General features: G+C 42.9%; 1 protein-coding gene across 1 annotated transcript in view; it reads right to left on the reverse strand.

The window, feature by feature from the left end:
• Positions 1 to 1,077: 1,077 nt before the first annotated feature.
• LOC127387807 (multiple epidermal growth factor-like domains protein 6) overlaps positions 1,078 to 23,715 on the reverse strand; it is a 194,338-nt gene continuing 171,700 nt past the window's right edge. Inside the window, exons 25-37 of the mRNA XM_051626590.1 lie at positions 23,544 to 23,672; positions 22,909 to 23,034; positions 21,493 to 21,621; positions 21,146 to 21,274; positions 19,532 to 19,663; positions 15,306 to 15,434; positions 14,313 to 14,438; positions 13,554 to 13,682; positions 11,206 to 11,334; positions 10,762 to 10,890; positions 9,987 to 10,112; positions 6,535 to 6,663; positions 1,078 to 5,519 (exon numbers count right to left, since the gene is read on the reverse strand). Of these exons, the coding sequence (XP_051482550.1) occupies positions 5,440 to 5,519; positions 6,535 to 6,663; positions 9,987 to 10,112; positions 10,762 to 10,890; positions 11,206 to 11,334; positions 13,554 to 13,682; positions 14,313 to 14,438; positions 15,306 to 15,434; positions 19,532 to 19,663; positions 21,146 to 21,274; positions 21,493 to 21,621; positions 22,909 to 23,034; positions 23,544 to 23,672 (1,622 nt within the window). The 3' untranslated portion in view covers positions 1,078 to 5,439. The remainder of the gene's footprint in view (positions 5,520 to 6,534; positions 6,664 to 9,986; positions 10,113 to 10,761; positions 10,891 to 11,205; positions 11,335 to 13,553; positions 13,683 to 14,312; positions 14,439 to 15,305; positions 15,435 to 19,531; positions 19,664 to 21,145; positions 21,275 to 21,492; positions 21,622 to 22,908; positions 23,035 to 23,543; positions 23,673 to 23,715) is intronic.

Here is a 23,715-nt window from a genome sequence, read left to right on the forward strand (position 1 = left end):
TTCCTGGATGGCCATAAGATCACTCTTATTCTGGTGCCATATATCCACTACAGACACATGGGAACTTTTCAAGTGCTGCAGAGATGGCTTTTTAAAAAGTTTAAGACACAGAACAATGCTAACCCTGCACAGGTTGAAAAAATTAAACCACTTTTTGATTAGCTCTTAACGGAGCATTGGGACTGAAAGGTTAGTGCAATAACATCAACAGTCTCTTTGAATATTGCTTCTAATAAATTATTGAGTAAGTTGCAACGAATGTAGAGTTATCTTTAGAACATATGTTAAAAAGATGACAAACCAAATGAACTTACTCTACTCCTTGTTGAAAACTGTATGAACAATGAAGTAAATCACATATGACAAAGTCCTGCAGTACTACAGAGCTCAATTTAAGTGTTTGCACTAAAATTTAAAAATAAGTCCAAGCTTATAGAGCTGTTCTCCCAGAAGCCAGCAAGCCATATCTGTCCACTTTTCCTCTGACAGCTTGATATACTGTCCCCCCCATTGTTACACATTTTGAATTCAATTTAGCATGTTACTTCCAATTAAGCAGCACACACTTACTGCATTATTTGGCATTAAACAGGCACATGTGCTCCTTCAGCTCCTGCCAATGTGAGAAGACAATACCCTTAAGGTGAACCAGGCCATTTGTTCAGCGAGGATTAGGCTCTGGGAAGTGTCCAAGGCAGCTGATGGAAGCCCGCAGGTGTGCAGTCTCAAAAGCCTTCAAAGTACTTCATGCCCAAGTCTTCCAGAAATGTTACACTTCATAACCATCCTCTCCCAGTAAGATTTATGCTGTGTTTTGAATATTTCTAATGCTCTGAAGTCTAAGTGCCAGAAACCTCTATTTATCAGGCTCGGTCACTGGAGAAGTTGCTCTGGTCAGGGATCATACATATACCCATTTAGGTACAGGCCATTATTTATTCTATACAAACTACTAAAAGCAGGTGTGATTTCAGTGTGTTTGCTCTGAATGTAAATTAGTTAAACAAGAGTAAAGTTTCAACCATAACATAAGCCTATTGCTTTAAGACTATCAATAAGGAGAATACAAGACCAAGATTTAATGGCACGTTTATATAAGAAAATCAGCACCTTCCACTAGAGTAAGTGTACAACAAAGTACAGCACAGTTTTGAGATACATCCCACATACTCTTTGAAGAGGGGTTACAAATTCACAAGGAAATAATATTGCTATGCAAGTGCTTATTAAAAGCAATAAAAAGAACAGAATAAACAATTTATGCTCTGCAAGTGTAAGATTCGGTGTTTACTGCTGGAAATTGCTTTACACAGAGTTAGAATTTAAAGCTTTGACCCCACAAAAGAATTACCTGGGCACAGTTTCAGCTCATGCATAGAGCTGCTCTTGTCAGCCACAGGTCAACGTGTGGGAAAAGTCCTTCAAGAACTGGAGGCTGAGAAGGTTTGTGACCTAAATATATATAAAAAAAATTAACACAGGGATGGGAGGATGGTGGGTTCCCGGTCCACAGACTCTCTCAAGGACCCTTCCTAAGCTTTACTTTGCTCTGGTAAGAAGCTAAATTCTAACAGAAATGCTATTTGTCACTGTTAAGTCAACAGTTTGAAGCCACAATGGCTTAAAAATGTGTCTTTGGCTCTTCTGGGAAGGACATAAAGGTACAATTTCCATGTTTGCCCCGTTGGCAACTCCTGATACTGCAATGGTTATTACTTACACAAACAGAAACCTGCAGCCAATCAAAATAATACAGTTGGCAAGAAATCTGGGCAAACTAATAGCTATGGTTCTTCAACATACAAAGGATAAAAGCAGAATAATAATTTTTGGCAGGGGAAGCAGGGAATTTTTAAAATTCTGATTGTTCTCCTATGAGGATAGTGTTATGAATACTGCAGTCTAACTTAAAACATGTTGTTCTGGTTTCATAAACTCACATTGAGTAAGATTCTGCTGGACCCAGTGAGTTGCACTCATTTCCACTCTTCTCAAACTGAAGTTATCTGGAATACACAACAAGGTAAGAGGGGGATTTGGCACAGGAACTGCATGGTCGAAATGATTTAAATGTCTTCCTGAAAGGAGTTATCTGTGCGTGCAAGTGTGTTACAGCAGAATACACAGAGTGCTCTTTTCAAGAAAGCATAATTAACTTGAGCCTTTTGGGAAATGGGGAGCCAAGAAAGGCATTGACCAAGTGGAAGAGGAACATAAATTTAAATATAAAAACCATTTTCACTGAAGTTTTCACTTTCATTTTCAACAAGCTCCAGGTGCTGTGTTCAGGACAGTACCAGCCTGACAGTCTTTCACTGGAATCTAATGAAGCAAACAAGCAGAGCCACATTTTCCTAGCAGCAATGACACTCACTTGCTGCAAAATTTATCTATGGAAAAGCTAATTTAGTATTTTTTCAATTAAAAAAGTCTCCATACTGTCTAATAAAGACTAGACACAGACTTAAGTAAATTTGTTAATCTGCAGTAAGGAGCAGAATCAAAACATACTAATGACACCACAAGCAAATAAACTTCCTCAATTATTAGCTAATGATGAAAAGTTTTGGCTCTTCTAGAAAACAACATCCTGTAAACATTTTCCCTGCCTTGTGAAAACGGTGAAAACCTTCACAAATAGAAAACCAGGAAAGGACATTCAAAACTACCCCAATCAAAGTTCATCTTCTAGAAGTTTTTAAATCTTTAATTTTGATTTTTACCTTTGTATGATGGTGCTTCATTTGGAACAAAAAGTCGTATCAAGCCTCAAATCAGAATGATCTGTTTAATGGCACCGAAGTGAACTTCTTTCCCAAGGCAATAACATAAGAAGCTAAGAAGTTTTTTAAGGAGGAATGAATAATAATAAAAAAAAGACTATTGCATGTGAATGGTTTTGTATGAATTGGCATCTTCTGATTTTAAAAAAAAGGTTTGCTGCAATATTTCCCTGGCAGATCTACTTGGGCCTCTAATTCATTGGCCCAGGCTCAGTATCAGTCACTTAAAATACGTGTTTCATCATGTACCTAAAATCGTGACAGTCTTTAGAAAATACTTAATACAAAAATCTTTTATTTCCTTTATACTACATATTTACAATTCTATTATCAAGGTACCGAGGAAAATGTAAACAAGTGTAAATAGTATGGCTTGAGAAAGGTTTCCCCTTTGATTAGCTTCTCGAATCACATATCAGGAAACACAGATAAGAAGAAAACAGTACATTTTATAAATTGCAGAAAGAAAAAAGGAAGTTCTTGGGTTTTATGCATTAGCTGCCGAGTGCCCATACCAGGCACTGGGCACCTCTCCCTAAACTGGAATGTCTGAGTTACTGGAAGGGTCACCAAGGCAATGGGGGGTGATGCAGTTGGGTCTGAGGAAGCAGTTTGCTCATTCTTCAGAAAAGAAGACCAAGGCGAGGTATTACTGCTGCCTTCAACTGCCCCATGGGGGCTGTAGATGAGATGAAGCCAAACACTTCTCAGAGATGCACACTGAGAGATGAGAAAAGCAGCAGGCCAAGGTTGAAACTGGAAATTCTGATTAGAAACCAGGAAAAAAAATTGTGAGCATGAAATATTCACTGGGACAGGGGCTCAAAGAGGTGGTGGGATCTTGATCCTTGGAGATAATCAGAAGTCAACTGGATCAATCTCTGAGCAACCCCATTTAACTTTGAAAATGATCAGGCTCTGAAGAGAAGCCTGGACCTCCAAAGGTCTCTTACAACTTAACTTACTCCATGATTCTAGGAAAAATCTTGAATGCAATGTGATGCTTGCATTACTACTGTAGTTTGGCTCTGTGGTAAACACATAGTTAAGAGCAAAACATGTCAATTGCTTAACTTGGATTGGTCTTCTCCAGCAGCTGCTAAGATTATATCTAACTGTCTCATACGAGATTTAGCTTATCAGTTCCAGTTCAGTAAAGCTGCCCCAAGTGCATAATTGTAGGATCAAACCTAGGCCATCATGTCTTCAAATGAACATTTAAAATGTCCCAGCTGACAGAAAAGCCCTGCTGGGATACGTGTTTAAGACCTGAGGTGAACCATGGGGTAAAACTGTTACTTCACCTACTCATTATCCAATCACACAACAAGCATCTTTAAAAATCACAAGTTAGCATCATCAATTATTTTAACTTTGTCTCTTCTAAGACAAAAATCTTCTCCTGCAGAGTTGCAATGTGTGCTGGTATGTGAATGGCACCATGAACACCAGACCTGGAACTGCCTGTACTACCATGTCTACTGAGCTCATGGTCCTGACCCCCTTTAATAAGTGCACCTTTGATATAGTCAGAATCAAGAGGTTACTAGATAGATTTTGTAACTCCTAACATAAAGAGAGGTATAAAAAGGCACTCTGAAATCATTTAGACTAGTTATCTCAGAATATTAAAATAGAGAACAGTATTTCTTTATAATGACATAGTCCTATATTGAAGAACAACCTGTGTAAACAGAGGAAATAGCACCAAAATGTCTCTTTTCCATTAAGTGACCAACAGCAGCTGTTGAATGGTATCAGGACTTTTTAAAGCTGACCTAACCAAACCACTGTGCAGTAAAAGCACAGTATGATCCTTTATATGAAGAACACAGAGTTTATCTCTAAAAACCTATTCTTTCTCCATCCAAGATAAAACTCTTTTTTGCATTAAAAGGTACTGTTTGGTGAGAACTGTTTGACTTGACAAACCATTGAGAAACTCAAGTGACAAGATGGGAGAATGCAGAAAACCAGAAGAGTCTGACAGATGACACCCTGATCTTTGGAAGATGGATTCAGACATAAGCAAGGAATAGATGGAGAACATCCAATCAATCCACACTAGAAATGCAGTACATATTCTTAAATTAACTAACTTATCGAGCACTGTGGTGGATTCTTCTTCAGTTGCAAGTTTAAAACTAGACTGAATGCTTTTCTAGAACACAAAACATTATTGAAAGAGGAATTAATTTGGTGAATTCTACTAGTTTCTGTGCAATGTGATTTGGCAGTGAATTCATATTGGCTTCATCATCTGTGAAATGCTCATTAAACTTCACACTGGTTGTCAAGCAAGTTTAGAAAGTCACTTATACATGGTGTGGCTCACTGGACGTTGACACCTTATGTGCTGCTTTTCCTGATACTCTTTGGAGCTGGTCTTATTAAAAACATGTTCATGCTTTCAAATAATTAATTGTATATCAGAAAGAATGTCCAGAGCAGATTACTGGAGGGTTAAGAGGCAATGAATAAATACATGAAACAGATTCAACTTTTTAAAAGGATCCAGATACTAAATGGCCTCTCTAGTCTTCCATAAGAAGTGTGAATACTTCAGTACAATTCAAGCTGAATTGAATAGCTGTTTTCATATCCAAGTTCAAATACCGTCTGTGCATATAAAACAGTTCATTTATTAGTCCAAATGTTACTGTTCTAGAGCTCTTGGAAAAATATTCCCTCTTTCTTGAGTTTGTTCTTCATAAAAAGGAAGCTTTGGAGGGCCACCTAGAGAATTAAGTAGAAACACAGTTTCAGGTATATATAAAATAATACTGAAATATTATATAGATTATACAATTTACACTGAAATAATTCAATAAATGGCACTCTTCAAAAGCAGGCAGAGAACTGAGTTACACTGGCCTCCTCACAGAGGCAGAGAGCAGGCGAAACAATAAAACCTCTCAAATGGAAGGTTCTCAAAATCTTTCAAAAACCAAATGCAGAATTGTACGGTAACACCATCAAGCCGGTTGGGGTTTTAGTCTACAAGTGAGAGGAAGCTTAACTTTCACTCAGTACCTTCTCTCATTAAGAAGATAAATTACCTAAATAAAAAATGCCACAAACTCTTTTGTGATAGTGTGAGGAGTGCTTTAGCACACTCACATATCAACCCAAATCTGTTTTCTAATGTTTTACCTACTTACCTGGCTTATCACATCTGACCATGCTCTTCAAAACCTCTACAAAAAGTAAGAGAATCCAATGGCACACACAGCCACGAAACCTCCTTATTCATCTTAGAGAGGCTGTGGGTAGCAACTATTTCAGGGCAAGATTTCATACTGGCAGGCATAGAGGAGTGCTCCAGCACAGCTGTCCTGGAGGCAGCCCCAGGAATCCTTGAGCAGGTTGTGCAAGGTCTCCACAGCCTGCTCTGAGGGCAAACCACTGTTCTGAGTCCGTTCAGCTTGACCAAGACCTCTCAACTATCTGGAACAACCCCTGGCATTTGTAGCACCTGCTGGCATTTGCCCTGTCAGGCGCCTGGACCCCTGGGACGACAGCACACACCAACACAACCCTTCCAAGCAAAGCTGCTGCTATCACAGGCTCTGAGTATTTCCCCAAAGATGGAGATGCACAACAGCTTCTGCCTCACACAGCCGGACACAGAAACCGTGGTGGCTGCTGCTGAGCAACATCTTTGCCTGGTGGGCAAAAGATTCACTGACCACCATCATGGTCAATGCATGGCTTCTGCTAAGAAAAGCTGCACATCTCCAGCTTGGCTTACCTTCTTTGCAGGTTGGCCCCATCCAGGTGGCTGGGCAGACACAGTTCCCGTTGTATGGATTGCACTGGGATTTGCTGGCACACTGGCACCGCAGGGAGCAGTCAGGGCCATACCAGTCCGACCTGCACTCTGGAAGGACAAACATTTGGAAGAGGTTGAATGCTCCCTAGCAGTCTCCCTGTTCTCCAGGATCAGGAAGCTACTTAGACACCTACATCTGTTAACATTAAAACACGACAGTTTGGAAAGCCTTGAGGTCTTCAAGTGTTGTCTACCACATGGTCTGCCCAAACTGTAGCCCAGCTGTCCTAACACAGTTACCAGAATGGAAATCATTACTGGTGTAAAAACAGGGGTTGACAGCCCAACAGATTTTCTTGGGATGTGCTCAGGAAAGTTACCATCAGCATCCTGGATCCACACTATCTCTTGCTTGGCTGTCCATGTGTGCCAGAAAAGAGCCTTCACTCAAGGATTGTGAAATTGAAAATTAATCCGTTTTATATACTCTTATGTCTTACTCTGCACAATTCTGCTGCCTCTGGGCAAATAAAACTCACAAAATGTCTCACTCACAACCACATTTAATACCTGGCTGATAAATTCTCACTGCCATTTTTAAGCAGTCATAGAATTTTTTTATGCAGAAGGAAAAGTTAGCAGCAGGTCACAAGGCAGGGTGCTAAACACACTGTAAACAATAGCCCTTGCTCCCTCACCTCACTAGAAAATACTGTAAATAATCAAGGAGCTTGCTTTCTCACGAAGGCACCATTAGGTAAATAAAAGGGCTGCTGAGTCCTGCATCAGCTGCAGCCCCAAACACATGGGAGAACTCCCCCTGCGCTCAGAGCTTGGCCTTTTCAATTAGGAAATGTTATGAGAAAAGGTCTCCCCAAACACCTCTGGACCTGATTTTAATTTATGTAATACCACATTTTCATGTTAATAACAATGTGTATTTAAGACATCTGTTTGAAAGTCTGCAATGTTAATTTACTACAGAAAAAGAGTGCTCATAAAAGTCTGTTATATTCTCTCCCCCCCCCCTTTTTTTTTTTTTTAATTAACATTTTGCCTGTTTAATGGGTGCTTTACCAGAGTTCAAATTAAAATCAGGCCTTTTATCTTTATGGCTGCTGCACAGTCACAGCTGCTCACAGTTATATCACAGATGAACTGAACCTAATTGAAAATAAAAATGCAAATAAAACCTACCCCATAACAGCTTTTCATGGACAGGGGCTGCCCTGGCTGATTTAAGAAAAATAAAAATTACTCCTAGAGTCTGCAAGAAGCAATACCTCAGATCACATTTTTGGTGCTGAGCTTCCCCCTTGCGTTCCACTTCTGCCTAAAATCTTGCTGGGAAGGCCCCTGGATGCCCAGGGCTGTGCTGGCTGTGGGGGTGGCTGCTGTCACCAGTTCTGACAGTGCAGAGAGGGAAGCAAAGCACTTTCCATTTTTGTTTTGCAGGTTGCACTGGCACTTGAGCTCCCAACGACACTTTGCATTAATAACTGGCTGTTTAAAGCCATTTCCTGCCCTGTCCTAGAACAAAAGGAGAAACAATATTTCCCCACTGTCATTCAAAGGTGTGCTGGTTTGGTTTGTTAGGATTTTTTGGTAGTGGGGGAAGAGCCCCAGGGCTCCAGTAGGAAGCTGAGAAGCTCCTCCTGCTCCAAAGCCAGCCAAGGAGCCATCAGAGGGACAAGAGATGCTTCTCTGCCATTAACATATTAACATAGGAAAGGACTGAGGTAAGAGCTGAGCAGAGGGAGCAGTTAAGAAGAGCTGAGCTGGCAGGTGAAAAGCAGTGCTGGGTGCAGGTCCCTGGTGGTTGGCGAGGAAGAAGGGCAGGAAGGTGCCCGAGCAGAACTTTCCCTCTAACCCCTGGCGAGATGGCAGCTGCCCCTCTGCATCCATGGAGGAACGTGGTGGGACATTCCCTGAAGGCGCCAGGATGCGTGACCTTGGCCAGTGGACTTGGCTTTGTGGCCAGGGCACTGGGATGGTGCAGCTGTGGAAGCCCCCGGGCCAGGGGAGGTGCCTGTTCCCGAAGTGACTCTGCGGGCAGCGCCGGAGCAGCTCCGGGCCTGGAGGGAAGGACTCATGGAGGAGAGGCTGGTGGAGGCCTCTGCCATGGGAGGGACCCCGTGGGGAGCAGGGCAGGGCTGTCAGGAATCCTGCCTCCTGAGGAGGAAGGAGCGGCAGGAACCACCAACTGACTCTAAACCCCATCCCCCTGTGCTGCTGGGGGGAAGGAGGGAGAGAACCCGGGAACCAAGGGAATTGGGAGGAAGAAGGGAGGGGGGGGTCACGTACGTCAGCCCGGCTCTGCGTGTCTGTGTCCTGTGGGCACCCGTTAGTCTGGCATTAAATTGTTGGTTTTCCCCAAGTCGAGTTTTGTCCAGAACCTTAATCGGTGAAGGGACCCTCCTTGTCCTTTGTCTCAAGCCACGAGATTCTATAATTGGCCTTTGTCCTGCACATCCCAGTGTTTGTGTGTGTGGGAAGTTGGGTGAGCGGCCGTGGGGCTGTTTCTTTGTTGTTGTGTTAGGCCCAAGCCACAAGTTGGAGCTTGGGAGGATTATTGGTCCAGGTGTGAATCTCTCACAGTAGCACATGGATGTTCAGTCCTTTTATCATTTGCTGCAGCTTTAGGATCACAAATCTCGTCTTACACGTGTTTAAACCACTGCAATTCCTTCTACTCTGGGGATTACCCTAAATTTACTCTGTCATAACTGTGATCGGAGTCAGACCCTGCAACGAGCTCATCAGGGTGCAGCAGTGGGACTGGTTTTCCCCACAGAATTTTCTCACATATTTGTATACACTTATTACAAAATAATTCTGCTCTCGTGAGCCAACCCATTTCCAAGCACACAGCCCAAGTGCCTGTGCTGCAAATGAGGGAATTTGTCTTGGATTAAATGTTCCTGGACTACTGCTGGACCTCAGAGAAAGGCAGAGCTGCTGCAGCTCCGCTACCTTCACCTGCAGGGCTTCCTCCCTGCTTCCTGGGAAAGCAAATCCAGAGCTGGACATACTTTTGCATTGGTTGGAAAAGGGCCACAAATGTCAATGTGGCAAAACACAGGGCAGTGGGTTCCCTTCGTGCCCATTTGCACCCACTCCAGTCTTCCCAATATGACTGTAAAACTTGGGGCTTCTTGCTGTGTTCTTCACCAGCACATTTGCTCTGAACCTCAAAGCAAATGACATATTACATCTGACCCATAAACAGTTTTCCCATGGGTGTATACATTTAAATATTGATTAAATCAAGAGGTACAGCCTGCTGATAAAGCTGTTGATATATCATTTAAGAGTAATTTGCTACAAACAATGTGTTCATAAATACCAGCAAATGTCCTCTCACAGTTACTCTTAGACCAACTGGTCATATTGGTTTAATTATATGTAGTCTTAGAAAATATTATGCTTACCAATGTCACATTTGTCTCCAGTCTTCCCAGGTGGGCAAAGGCACTTCCCAGTCTCTGGATCACAAGGAGCATCTCCACAGTCACACTGGTGCTGGCACCTTTCTCCAAACCAGCCCCTGTCGCACCCTGATGGCAACAGAGCTTTGTTAGATGCACTGGAACGGCAAGATGTACATTAGACCAGAGGAGTTTCTCCAAGATGCCTCAGAGAAGAGCTCATAAACTCCCCACTAAAGTCAAGTTTAATGAAGAATTAGACATAGCAGAATAGGCATAATATTTAAACAAACCCTCTTAACGTTGGGTTTGTCTAACCTAAACTATCAAAGGTATCTGTAAAGCTGTCCCAGAAATGTAACTGGCACATATTTTCATTTTTAATTAGATCTCTCTAGAAGATCATTCCATAACACTCAACAGGTCTGACATGCACCTAGTTAATAATCTTATTTGGAGTTTTAGAAGCAAATTTAAAATCAGTAAAAAGAACTGATATTTAATAAACGACATGTGGAACTCACAGCTGCAGGACATCACAGAGGCCAGGACTTTCACGATATTAATTGGAACCAGGTTAGTTAATTTATAAGGAAATGAGAACACCCAGCTATATAACAGGTAAACAATCCCAAATCTAGCGTATCAGGACATTCATAAAGCTCAAAATATGGAAGAAGTTGCTCTCAGTAAACATTTGAGTAAGGAAAGTGGTTTGTTTGTTTATTTTGGGTTTTTTTGTTTGTTTTCTTCCTTCACATCAGAGGGGCACAAGTACCTTTCTCACAGTAGACACCTTGATAACCCAGAGGACAAAAGCACTGTCCTGTCACTGCATCACAGCTTGCTCCGTTTTTACAGGCACATGCATGAAGACAGTTCAGCCCATAAAATCCAAGGGGACACCCTGAAAAATGAAAGTATCAATTGCAGAAGGTTCATGAAGAAAAACATCCATCTCTTTAAAATCCTCTGTATCCTCAGTTACATTCCCTGGGAGCCAACAAAAATTATATTTATCATTAACTCCAGCGCCATGGGCTTTTAAACTTGTACCACCCCAGAAAGGGAGCTGCTCCAATCTGGAAGCAGCTGGGTGATCTGGGACACTCCCAGAATCTTAACTGAACCAGCGAGGTGTTTATGTGACTAGTCTGAAGGCGCACATCCCATTCCTGTTGGACAGCAGGCCATGCAGGCTGCCCAGGGTGCCCCCACTCACTGTGCTGGCAGGAGTGGCCATAGTAGCCCTCGGGGCAGCGGCAGCAGCCCGTGAACCGGTCGCAGGTGCTGTTGTGTTGGCAGGAGCAGTCCAAGCCACAGCCAGACCCGTACTTCCCTGGGAGACATTCTGCTGGCAGGACAGGGACAGAAAAACAGAGGGGAAAAAAAAATAATTAAAAAAAATCACTGACGTCCCCCAGAAAAGCACTTATGTGATCACTTGTATAGCTGAGCTGTGATGCCCACACAAGAACTCACAGAGTTGAGAATATTTGTTACGAAGGCACAACATTTCTGGACAGCTATGGTGTATTTACATAATTTCATGAGAAATCTTTTATGTTACATAGATGTTCAAACGGCAATTTCCTTCTGCTTTTTATAGTCTACCTTTTTAAGTTTGTTTCTTCATACAGTCAATGTGGAACCCACACCATATGTTGTAAAGCCACGCAGTAAATGGTATCTTCTTTTTTTACCCCTGTATCTACAGCAATATTTTCTTTTAGGCACTTAGAAAGTGTGAAAGAAAACACATAGCTTTGCCTCCTCTGTGTTATCATTGGAGTTCACACTATTCCAATTCCTTATAAAACCAGGAGGATCTCTTTCACACATAGCAACAGACTTTCCATGTATAATGAGATATCTGCTTTTACAGACCTCAACACATCTCAAATTACTGAAGGCCGAGTCACGCAGAAGCGACTGTGCCAACATAATTAACCTCGGCCTCATTTCTGCATAAGTTAACTTCCCACTGCTGTGATAATTTGAATCTGGGCAGACCAACTGAAATGAGTGTGGCTGTCCAAATAATCAGAATTATAACCCTGCCAACGTCAGATAAGATCTTTCAAGAACATCATATCTAATCACTACAGAAAGGATGCCTGATTAGCTGTCTTTGACTTCCAGTCAAAACACACTCAAAACAACACTGCTGTGGAAATCAAGACTCAAGTTTCCCAATAACTTGTCTCTCTCTGCCAAAAGATGAACAGTGAAGCTCTTTCTAGTGATAAAACACAGTTCTTTCTGCAGTGCTTGGTATCAGAGATATTTTATCTAAGCACTTCTATCAGATACACCCACAATCCACTGCTCCCCATGGTGACACCTCTGTGACCCTGCTGGGACTTTGCAACCCAAATTTAGCCGATGGGTGGTCACAGAGGTTTCAAGAAACAGAGAGAGATGAACACAGGTGGCCTACACAACATGAAGTTGCCCAGTTATTGGTAAACTGCGTTTTTTTTTAGTGCCTGCCCACAGCCGTACTGACATTGTGAGCAGCTCCGTATAGTTGGCATAGTTCCTTTTCTCCCTGATCCTTCTCTGCACACATATATATATGCAGTGTCCCGAGTCTTCTCAGGAGCAAAGTGAAAAAAATGCATCAAAGAATTCTACTAAGAAGTGTCATTTCTTCAGGACATTTTTATATAGGGACACTCCTCTATAGCAACCAATTCTTGGTCAAGATATGTATGGAGTTTGAGGGGAACATTCTACAGATGTCAGGGACAGAAAGGCTGCAAATGAAAGCCTTGGAATCTGCTGGGGAGATTGTACCATGGCAGTTACAATGTAACTAAGACATTGTCTTGAATGTGAACTCAGAACTATTTATTTGACATCATCCCAGTAAACTCACAGTTTCCAATCGTTTAAGTCCATAACTATACAGGAATCTCTTATCTGGAGAAATAAATTGGAACAGAAATGCTGAATGACTTTCAGGAGACGGACAGCAAGATGTGGAAAAACTGGGCTGGCAGGAGGGTTTCTGGAGTGAAAACCGATCTTGTTCTGTTTAAGCATGCTCTGTCTTGAGTATGGGAGAGCTGACATGGAGAAGGAAGGGTGAGAAAGCAGGACAATCCCAACTGCTTTGGACAGATGTTGTCTGAACTGTACTAGCAGGGAAGTCAATACATGGGAAGTTCAACTGCAGTCCAGTGTCAAAAGGAAGAGAATAACAAAAAAGAACACAACAGAAGAGAAGGGAGATGTGGGCTTCTGCTGACTGTGGAGGAGCATATGAAAGAAAATACAAAACAATGTTCCCATGAACAAGAGAAAACAAAAATTGGACAGGAGAAGAAATAAGAGACCATGCAAAGAAATTTATGAGAGTTACAAAGCAGGACTCATGAGGAAACTGTCTCTGAAAAAAGAACTCATGTTCCAACTGGGGGCAGTTCTGCATGAGAGAAGCTACAGAGACAAATGCAGGCAGAGGGAAACCTACGTAAGCAAAATCTCTCCCCTTTTGATGGTCTGAGGACACTGTGAACCCCTGCTAGAACATACATGTCCACTGTCATCAAAGCAGAAAATTACCTTTCTCACACGATCTTCCTGTCCAGCCCAGCCCACAGGTGCAGTTGCCATCCACTTGGTCACAGATGCCACCATTCTGACAGGTACATGTCAGGTGGCAGTTGGAGCCATATCGTCCCTGGGGACACACTACAGAAAATTAACAAAGTTTGAAAAAAAACCCAAACAAAACAGCAAACTAGCATCCCAAAAAAGGATGGAAGTGAGAGGGAATAAACACAAACACATGTTCCCCACAGAGTATCCTAAGTGGCTCCTGAGGGCTGTGGAAGACTCTACTCCATGTTTTCTGGCAGTTTCATCCAGACACTGTCTTCTCATATCTCCTCACTTGGCTTCACCCCACATTTGCTCCTATTGGTCTCCTCCCTTTGTCCCATCCCTCCTTCTCTTCAGCAAATCCTCTCACTTTTTCAGCTCAGGCAATTTGTTTCTAAATTAAGTCCCATCCCTCCACAGTGCCCTCACGTGCTGCTCGTGTCGTCTGGCACAAACTACCTTTTTCTGGGGAGAAATCAGTGCAGTGGTGCCAACATGGTGGAGCAAAGGGGTGACATGTGGGCAGGAGACTGTGATATGAGATAAAGGCAGGGTGATGGAGCAGAGAGGGACAAGGGCTGAGCACAGCACGCTGCAGTGTTATCAAGCAAAGGCAGTGGGAAACACAGCCACAAACAATGTTTGGCAAGGAGTTTTGTTTTTAGGTTGTCTTAAGTACATGCCCAACTGACAAGATGACCTCGGGGTCTGCTTTGTTACCTTGCTGACAGCTGGGTCCCATTTGGCCAGGAGGACAGGTACACTTGCCAGTCTGTGGGTCACACTGACCTTTACCACATGCACAGAACAGGGTGCAGTCCTTCCCGTACCGGTTTTCAGGACAAGCTGAAGGAGATACAAGTTTTTGTTAAACACCCTGGGTGTCCAATTCCAGTTTTAATTTTTAACATAAGCAGGATCCTGTTGGTAGCGTTGGCTTCACTTTCATTGCAGCTAATGTGCTTCAGAGCAACAACTATGAAGCCAAAACCCATCCAAAGACCTGACTGCTTCTACCTCTGAAACTTTACTTCAGATTATAAATACAATCCATAGTTCAACACAGAACATTTGGTAGGTTCCTACCAAAAAAGTGAGTGTACAACTTAAATATCAGCTGCTCATCCTTCCAGCTAAAGACATCTTTCCTTCCTCAATACTAATGATGTCCTTTGCTGAAGAGCAAAGCTGTAGGCTACTCAACATTAAAGCATTGCCTTCCTGTGAATAAGCTGAAGAGAACTTCACAGAGACCATAGCTTTGGAAATAGCACAGAAATTCAGCCAAACAATTTTGCTCTGAAGTAGAGAAAAGTAGGGTTGCCATGGAGTCTTCACCAGTTTTGCCATGACAAAACTTGATCCTTTTCCCATTTTTTGAAACTAATGGCACCACAGTGTGAAGCAAAATATTGAGATAATTTCTCAACCTAGAAATTTTGGACAGGAAGAAGGAACTTGAGCAATTCATGCTGAGCTGGCTCTAGAAATAAATTTGGGCAAGCGGGTTGTAATCCTGGGATGAGTGTCCTTGCTTCTACGCACGCAGAAGAGAGGGAAAATATTTTGCAAGAGGTTTTTTTACAAAGCTGGAATCCTGATTTACAATTCAAGGAGGAGGTAGCTGGGATCTGTTTTTCTGCTGACAAGATCTTATGCAGATTATTCTCTCTGCTGTTTTTTGAAAGAAGCAAGACATGAATGTTGGCTTACTTTTACTACAGTCAGCTCCGATGAAGCCAGGTGCGCAATCACAAGCTCCCGAGGCCGGGTCGCAGTGGCCTCCGTTCATGCACTTACAGGGGGTTTGGCAGTTTGAACCATAAGTTCCTTTTGGACACCCTGTTTTAAAAGAACAGAAGAGTGATTAGGCTATGTTGCTACTGGGCCTGTGGCATTTCAAGTCATCAGCACTTTGTTGCTTTCAAGCAAAATTGGATTTTCATTTTCTAACTCTATTCACTTCTAGAGGGCCAGGAGAAGGCGTTGGCAAGCCAGGGTTGCCTGGAGCAGTGCACTCCCTGGGGCAGTGCACTCCCTGGGGCAGCAAGGCAGCACTGACTTGCAGCATTGAACTGCTGGAGAGCTGCATCAACTGCTCCAGGCTCTGCCTGCTCCTCCCATTGCTCACACCTGAAGGCAGCAAGAAAAGCAAGCCTAGTTTTTCAGAGGTTTTCCTTTTGGATTTCTGTTCCAAATCAACCTGCTCCCCCTTTCTCTCCTATGGCAGAGATAGGGCCCTGGTGTCTCTTGGGCAGCACCAGCCTGGTTTGCCTGAGATGGTGATAAGCTGTGAGCCACCTCTGCCCCTTATAGCAGATACTTCAGGTGACTAGTTATGGGTAGGTCTTGTCTTTTAAAAATGTTTAAGATGGAGAAAGTTTGTTTCCTCTCCAACCTGCTCTTTCCCTCCAAACTGGAGCTGGCATTGCTATCTAGTGGGCTGGGAGTGGAAGACTATGAAAACGTGCATGTGACAAGAAGATGAAATTTCAGGAGACACCTTCTCAGAAGATAGATAGAGAGTTTAAATGCAAAGCCAGAGAGAAGCTGGTGCTTTTAGAGCAACATGATCATCACTGAACAGTTACACTCTACATACTGTATATACTATACTATATAGTACTACTATGTCTACATGTAATTTATTTTTGCTCCTTCCTTCTCTTCCCTCAGCAAAAGCAAAGCCTAAGGCTACTTTGGAAATCTGGTTGAATTTATATTTGCACATGACTCCAAGCAGCAGATCTCTTGCAATCTGTGCATAAATAAGATGTTTTCTCTCTTTTCTGAAGGCACGGTCTGAGTGGCTGGAGAAATCTCTGGAGAGCTTATGGTGAGGCTTTAAAGAGATGACTTTCAAGATAAAACTGAAAATTGGCTTCTGCTCAAATCAGGATAGCAGATCATGAAGGCTGAAGAGATCCACACTTCTATGACATGCAGAGGACTCTCCCCAGCCCTTCTCAATGAATACTTCATCATCAGTGCTTCTGTCTGTCAGTACAGAAAATCTATCATGTGCAAACCCTGGAATCAAGGAGTGAGCCCTGCAACATCTACTTCACTTCCACCAAGACATGAAGTTAAGGACACCCAGATTCAATGATTTAATTGGATACTGAGTTTCTCTTTCCCTTCTCCCTTTCCTTTCAGTCAACATTCGGCTTTTCTCTTTTTAAATTCTGTTTCCCACACTCCCAAACATGCTGCTTCTCCCTGGCAAAGCTTTCAGAGTTCTTCCTCAACTTAAGGCTAGCAAGAGCTGCTGCATTACTTTAAGGGATGCGGTACTTCCCCTCTTACCAATTTATTTACCCTCACAGCTCTTTATTTCTTTCAGTTCAACAGGGAGCAGCACAAGCAGGACAAACACATCAGCTGCGACATGCACATGGCTATTGATGAGGCCATCTCATCTGTTACTACATTGAAGGAGAACTTCTTTGCAGGTACCTAGGACAATTTACACAGTGTCCTGCCACTGAAGTAGGTTTTGCCTTTATTAAGAGGGTGATCCTCTAACCACCAGTTATCTCACAAGGACATTTTCTAATTTAACAGTTTCCTTTGCATCTGACTTAGGTTCTTCTGAGAGCAGGAGGAGTGGCAGCCAGCTTTCTAACTCATTTCCTGAGTTTTTTTCCTTCTGCTTTGTGTGGGTTTGCCATGACCAAGAGCTCCCAAATCTCTTCATACCAACTAGGGCTTTTCTTACCAATGTTACTACTTGCATTGTCAAAAATCACTTCTGAAGCATCTTGTTACCTACAGCTTGAAGGTGAAGCTGGTAAGGTCTTTCTGGCTCAGAGTTGACTCAGCCCAGCAAATGTCACAGAGACCTAGCATGGGTTTTGTTTTTATCCATTACAACACCAGTCACTGCTTTTTATTCATAATTTCACTCAGGTAGATCTGCCCCTTCACCGAGTTATGGCCAATAGATGGGAATCTTCTTGCTAGTTTCTCTGCTTCCTCTGGGTCTTGCCAAGAGACTGTTTCAGCTCTTCACTTCAAAATTTGAGAACATGAAAGCCTCGTTGCTCTTGGCTCCTGGAAATTTGACTTCCCAGCCAACTACACCTTTTATAGATACTTTCTTGAACCTTTTTTCACAGTACTATAAATACAGCAGTAGTTGCCAGAAACCATTTCCAGCAGCATCCAACCACATGTTGACTAGACTGAAGCAAATTTCACATCTTTGGGAGCAGCTCCCAATGCTGTTTAATATTCTGTCAAAAGCTTCTTCACCCTGGAGAAGCCCCAGTTCTCTCTCTTGTGAGGATGATGAGAACAAGGACTATTTCCAGCAAAGTCACGCTAGCTATCCCTGGTTACCAGACATTATCAAACACTGGTTATCCACCAGTCCATTATCTCTCCAGTAAACTTTTATCAAAATGATATTTATTAAGAGAGAATTTGCTGTGCAAGGTACTGTGCATTTTTGGAAAATAGGACCATGAAGGCTCATGTCTCATAGGTTGTATGTTTAATCCTAGCTACACAGAAGTCTGTGGCAAAAGCCCCTCTGAATGCAATAAAACACAGATTACATCATGGAAGCAATTTCTTTTGACATCAGAACTTCAGTGTAATTATTAACGTTTTAAATTTTAAAATTCTGAAATAAAATCTTCAGGATCTAAGCAAACTCAAGGACATGCACTGTAATCTATAGAGATTTAGTACTACATGCACAGGTCTGGCTACTGGAAGATTACTACATAAAAGTAATAGGCTAACCATGATGAAGTCTTTTTAAATGATATTGTTAAATAGTTGATCTCCACTATTGCTCTAGTGTAATGTTTATTATAAGCTAATGTATAATGGCTCCAGATGGGCCTAGCCAAGATATTGAAGGCTGGATTTCAATCTCACTTACAGTGGGAACTGATGTATAAAGGAGGATAGAATCAATCTTTCCATCTGCATTTATATTTTAAAGAATAACTTGTGATGACATGATGGTAATACAAATACCCGTCTGTAAAATGAGCCTCATTCCCATTTCTACTCAAGGAATACTGCACAAGTTTAACCCTTACTAGAGCCACACATATTGCAGCTGCCTTTGCATCCAAAAAACCGAAGCAAACCAAACAGGCTCTCTGAATTCCTAAGGAAAGGAAAATCAGCATTTGCCACAGAGAGAAAGGCTGAGCTTGAAAGACAACAGCTGATTTTACTTTTTTTTTTTTTAACTGAGACTATTACAAGCCATGCAGTAAAAACAAAATTAAAGTAGTAAATAAAACAGTAACTGGCTCCTTTTTTGGATACTTTAGTGTATGTTTCTTATCAGTTACCACATTCCAATCAGGAGCTGCTCAACAGATGTCCCAAAATACCAGCATCAGCCATGTGGATCTGGGAATATTTGTTAAGATGGACCATTCAGCCAATTGGCATTTTGTCCTCTACACTAGTCACTATTTTTCAACCAGGAATAACAATTTGTTTAACTTGATTGTTCCTCAAAAGTCTCTACAACTTACGTGGCTTCATAAATCACTTAGATTTATTGCCAATTGAAGCTTGTTGTTTTCTAATAACCATTTGTCCCTACTTGAGCACAAAGGGATTTTGGGAAGTATTTTGGCCTAGGCATTTGGAAATGAGCTGCACAATATCCAGATGCAGCTGAAGATGAGCGGTGTAAATGCAGAGAATTACACTGATATTCTTCAACCTGTCATGAAATTGGAAAGAATTTAGCTAGTAAATTAGTCTAGTGGGGTTTTAAAATTATTATTATTATTTTAAATTGTTTAATTAATCCCTTGCAATAATAGAGGTATTTTATTATTGTAAATGAACCCAGCCTGTGCTTCCTTTGTCTCAGTCAATGCAGAAGGTATTGACACAAAAGAAATCAAAGCACCAGCACAGGCTCCTTGCCCAGAAGACAGGCAGGCCACAGAGATACTCACGGAGGTGGCAGCGGGCCCCGTGGAAGCCCGGGCGGCAGGCGCAGGCGCCACTCACCGGGTGACATTCCTCATTCTCGGCAGAGCACTGACATACTCGGTTACAGTTCTTACCATACGTGCCTGGTGGACAAGCTTGGGGAAGAGGAAATGGAAACCAATGAATTAAATTTGTCTTGGTAAATATAGCACTCAAACAAAGAGCGAGCTCAAATTTATTAAATAAAATCCCTGCCTACAGAACGATGCTCTCCTCTGGGACTTTGGATTTATTACATTTACTTGGGGGTTACTTCACTGCTTGATTTTGTTTCGTTCAGTCAATTTGTGCCCAACTGTCAAGGGCCAGATACAATTTTCTTGTCACAAGAGAAAATCATAGGGAAATGTCAGTTAAAATTGGCTAAAATAACAGTATAATTCACAGGGGACCAGGCAGGTGGATAAAGACTTTCTACCTTTTGCAGGGATTTTAACTTGCAAAGCTGCTGTAGCACCAACACCTTCAAAGGTTTCATTTTGCCTCAGTCAGGATTGAGAGTCCTTTGGTGGACAATATGGGACACCAATGTCAATTATTTAATTCTTTTTGCTGTGTTGCCTTCCTTCCTTCCTTCCTTCCTTCCTTCCTTCCTTCCTTCCTTCCTTCCTTCCTTCCTTCCTTCCTTCCTTCCTTCCTTCCTTCCTTCCTTCCTTCCTTCCTTCCTTCCTTCCTTCCTTCCTTCCTTCCTTCCTTCCTTCCTTCCTTCCTTCCTTCCTTCCTTCCTTCCTTCCTTCCTTCCTTCCTTCCTTCCTTCCTTCCTTCCTTCCTTCCTTCCTTCCCTCCTTCCTTCCCTCCTTCCTTCCCTCCTTCCTTCCCTCCTTCCTTCCTTCCTTTCTTTCTTTCTTTCTTTCTTTCTTTCTTTCTTTCTTTCTTTCTTTCTTTCTTTCTTTCTTTCTTTCTTTCTTTCTTTCTTTCTTTCTTTCTTTCTTTCTTTCTTTCTTTCTTTCTTTCTTTCCTTCTTTCCTTCTTTCCTTCTTTCCTTCTTTCTTTCCTTCTTTCTTTCCTTCTTTCTTTCCTTCTTTCCTTCTTTCTCTTTCCCTAAGACAGTACTCAGGCAAAACCTTGTAAGGAAGAATGAAGTCTAAACTATGCAGCTGGGGTCACAGAATCAGTCTGCTTTCAAAGAGAGCTCCAGACAGCCAAATTCAACCTTGAAGGAGAATCAGTAATGACATTTCCATGAGCTCTGACAGCAGGAATAGATGGTCTTGCATGGGAACAAGGCCAACAAAAAGCAGAGCTGCTGTTTGCCAATGGCAAAGTGATGGCTGTGGGCACAATCTAGGCTCACCTGGCATCTCTTCAGTCTGTTTTGATCCAGTTTAGCCCCTGGCTGCTCCTTGCCAGCCTGAGAGCTTCAAATCTCAGAGAGCAAACCTTGCCAGCCCAAACAGTGCCAGGCACAGAGGTCCAAAGCATTGGGGTGATTGACACGCAGTCCTTGTCCATCTTTACTGCCACGAGGTTACCTCCTTCCCCTTCAGGCCTTGATTGTATCATCAGGTTTTTATCAAATAAATTAATTTCTTACTTAATTTACATGGAAAGCATTTGCATTCTTACCACACACTTACTTTTCTCACAGCCGAGGCCGGTGAACCCCGCAGGGCAGCTGCACTGTCCCGTCAGGTGATGGCAGGGGACGCCCGTGGGACAGCGGCACCGCTGGGCACAGCCCGCGCCGTACCGGCCGGGCAAGCAAGCTGCAACGGTGCAACCAGACCTCGTTAGGGTACAGCAGGGGCCAGGCAGGATGGTGCAAAGCCAACCCCCTCCAAGAGATCACTCAACCTGTGAGCACCTCCAGACCAACCCCGTGGAGCGACTCAGGAGTGAAAGGATCCTGTCATCAGCTCTAGATCCAAGAGCAACCTCTAAAGCAAAGGGGAGGTCCCTCCTTAAATGCCCAGCAGACACTCACATTTGTCACAGCGCCTCCCTCGCCATCCCTTTTCACAGTGACACACTCCAGTTTGATGGTGGCAAGACATGCCATGCACACAGTCACATTGCTCCTCACAATGCCTGCCAAAAAATCCTGGGGGACAAACTGCAAGGAAAAGCAGAGAGAGCAACAGTTGTTCTTGTGGCATGGAAAGCATCTGTCATTGACAAGTCGCAGAACGGTTTGGGTTGGGTGTGACCTTAAAGAGCATCTTCCCCTAGACCAGGTTGCTGCAAACCCCATCCAACCTGGTCTTGAACACTTCCATGGAGGGGGCAACCACAACTTTCCTGAGTAACCTGTGCCACTGTCTCACCACCCTCACAAGAAAAGAAATTCTTCCTTAACATCTAATCTAAAACTATCCTCTTTCAAATGATCTAATATTGCTCTTGCACATGGCAATGGACGCTTAGAAGACTGCATGCCCGGAAGATATCTATGAAATAGAAATAAAAACAAAACAAAAACATTTAGTGTCTGCTATTAATGCGTTGTCTATTATTGCATCTGCACATGAAAGTTTGAAAAGGCTTAAAATAATAGTCCAGACTACAAATCCAGGTGGTGTCTATGGAGATGCCATTCACTTTTAAACAATTATGCAAAGACACAGGGACAGTTGTTTGAACAGTGAAAATACACTATATTCATGTTCTGCTTTGCACCTCACGGGTCGCTGCAAATGATTAAAGAGAAAACAAGGCCTTAAGATATGGAATGTGGGCACTGCAAAAGCTTTCCAGGTCACACTGGTGGCTGATGCTTTATGAGTCCTCGGCACCTCAGGAGACATCAGAAAATTGCTACTGGCTTAAAAAAGTCACAGCATGTCAGAAGCTGAACTGAAGGCACATTTCAGGTCATCTGACACCTACTGCTTATGCAATTTCTATTTCAGGGATTTACACAGACCTAAGCACGACAGACAGCTAAGTCATATATCTGAGTAATGTGCAGGCAGGTACCATGTGCAAGGCAGGTGCAACCTGAACCCTCACAGGTCAATTTGCTGAGCCCACCTTGACAACTTCAAGAGATGCAGCAGCATGTGGCTGATCTGGCAAACTCTCTTTACAGCTCACTCCCTTTGGTATGTTCTTCCTTGTACCCATAAGGTAGAGAAATAACTATTTTCATAGCAGGTAGGGAACAGAAGTAGGAGGAGATAAAATGATTTGGACAAAGGCATGTATTTGTTGTTGGGCAGAGACCTGCCTGTGGGGTTCCCAAGATACATGGTGAGTGCTCACATCAGCTTATTTCTTACTGGAATACAGAATACTGGAAAACTAAGAGATAAAATAGACAGGGTTTTTATATTGAGAAGGCAGAAATGGCTGGCTGCAGAGTGTTAAAATATAAAGCATTTGCAGAAGGAACTGTCCTTACCAACATCACAGCTGTCCCCAGTCCAGCCAGCGTGGCAGATGCATCTCCTCGAGTGCTGGTCACAAACCCCATGGTGGCAGCTGCAGTTCTGCTCACAGCCCTCTCCGTGTCTCCCATCCCCACACTCTGGAATGAGATGGGGGACAATGACAGGGGGCCAAACTGGGGGGGGCTTCAGGAAGAACACACTTATGCCTCGGAAATATGGTGAGCCCCCTAAGCTGGTCCTAAAAAACTTCAGTGAAGGAGATTTTGAAGCCTCCCTTGACAAAATAATCTAGAAATACATAGTTTTCCTCTTGGATTATTTATTTATTTATTTTGCTCTCTTCAAACAGGCTTCATTAACAATCTTCCCTGTCCCCAAGAGACAGAGAATAGCTTATTCCTCTCCTTTGTCCACCAAGTTTCTAGCACTGTGGTACATTCAAGTACCAAAACTGTATCTCCCCTCAGTCTTCTTGTTTCAACAACCCCAACTTTTTCAACTTCTCCACACCCAACGTTCTCCAGCCCTCCGCCCCTCTTCTCTCTTTTTTCTGACCCATCTCAATCCAGCCATTACCAGAGCTGAACTTCCGTGTAGACCAAGTAAAGTGAGGTGCTGGAATGATGAAGGACATGGTGAGACTCACCCAGCTCACACGCTATCCCTGTCCAGCCCTGGGGACACTGGCACTCGCCCGTCACCCGGTCACACGTTGCCTGGCCGTGGCAGACACAGCGCTGCAGACAGTTTGCACCAAACCACCCAGGAGGACAGGCTGCAAACAGGAGGCAGGACAAAAGCCTTCTGTTAGGAAGTGC

Source organism: Apus apus, chromosome 8 (genome assembly GCF_020740795.1).
Source record: "Apus apus isolate bApuApu2 chromosome 8, bApuApu2.pri.cur, whole genome shotgun sequence".
Taxonomy (NCBI): Eukaryota; Metazoa; Chordata; class Aves; order Apodiformes; family Apodidae; genus Apus; species Apus apus.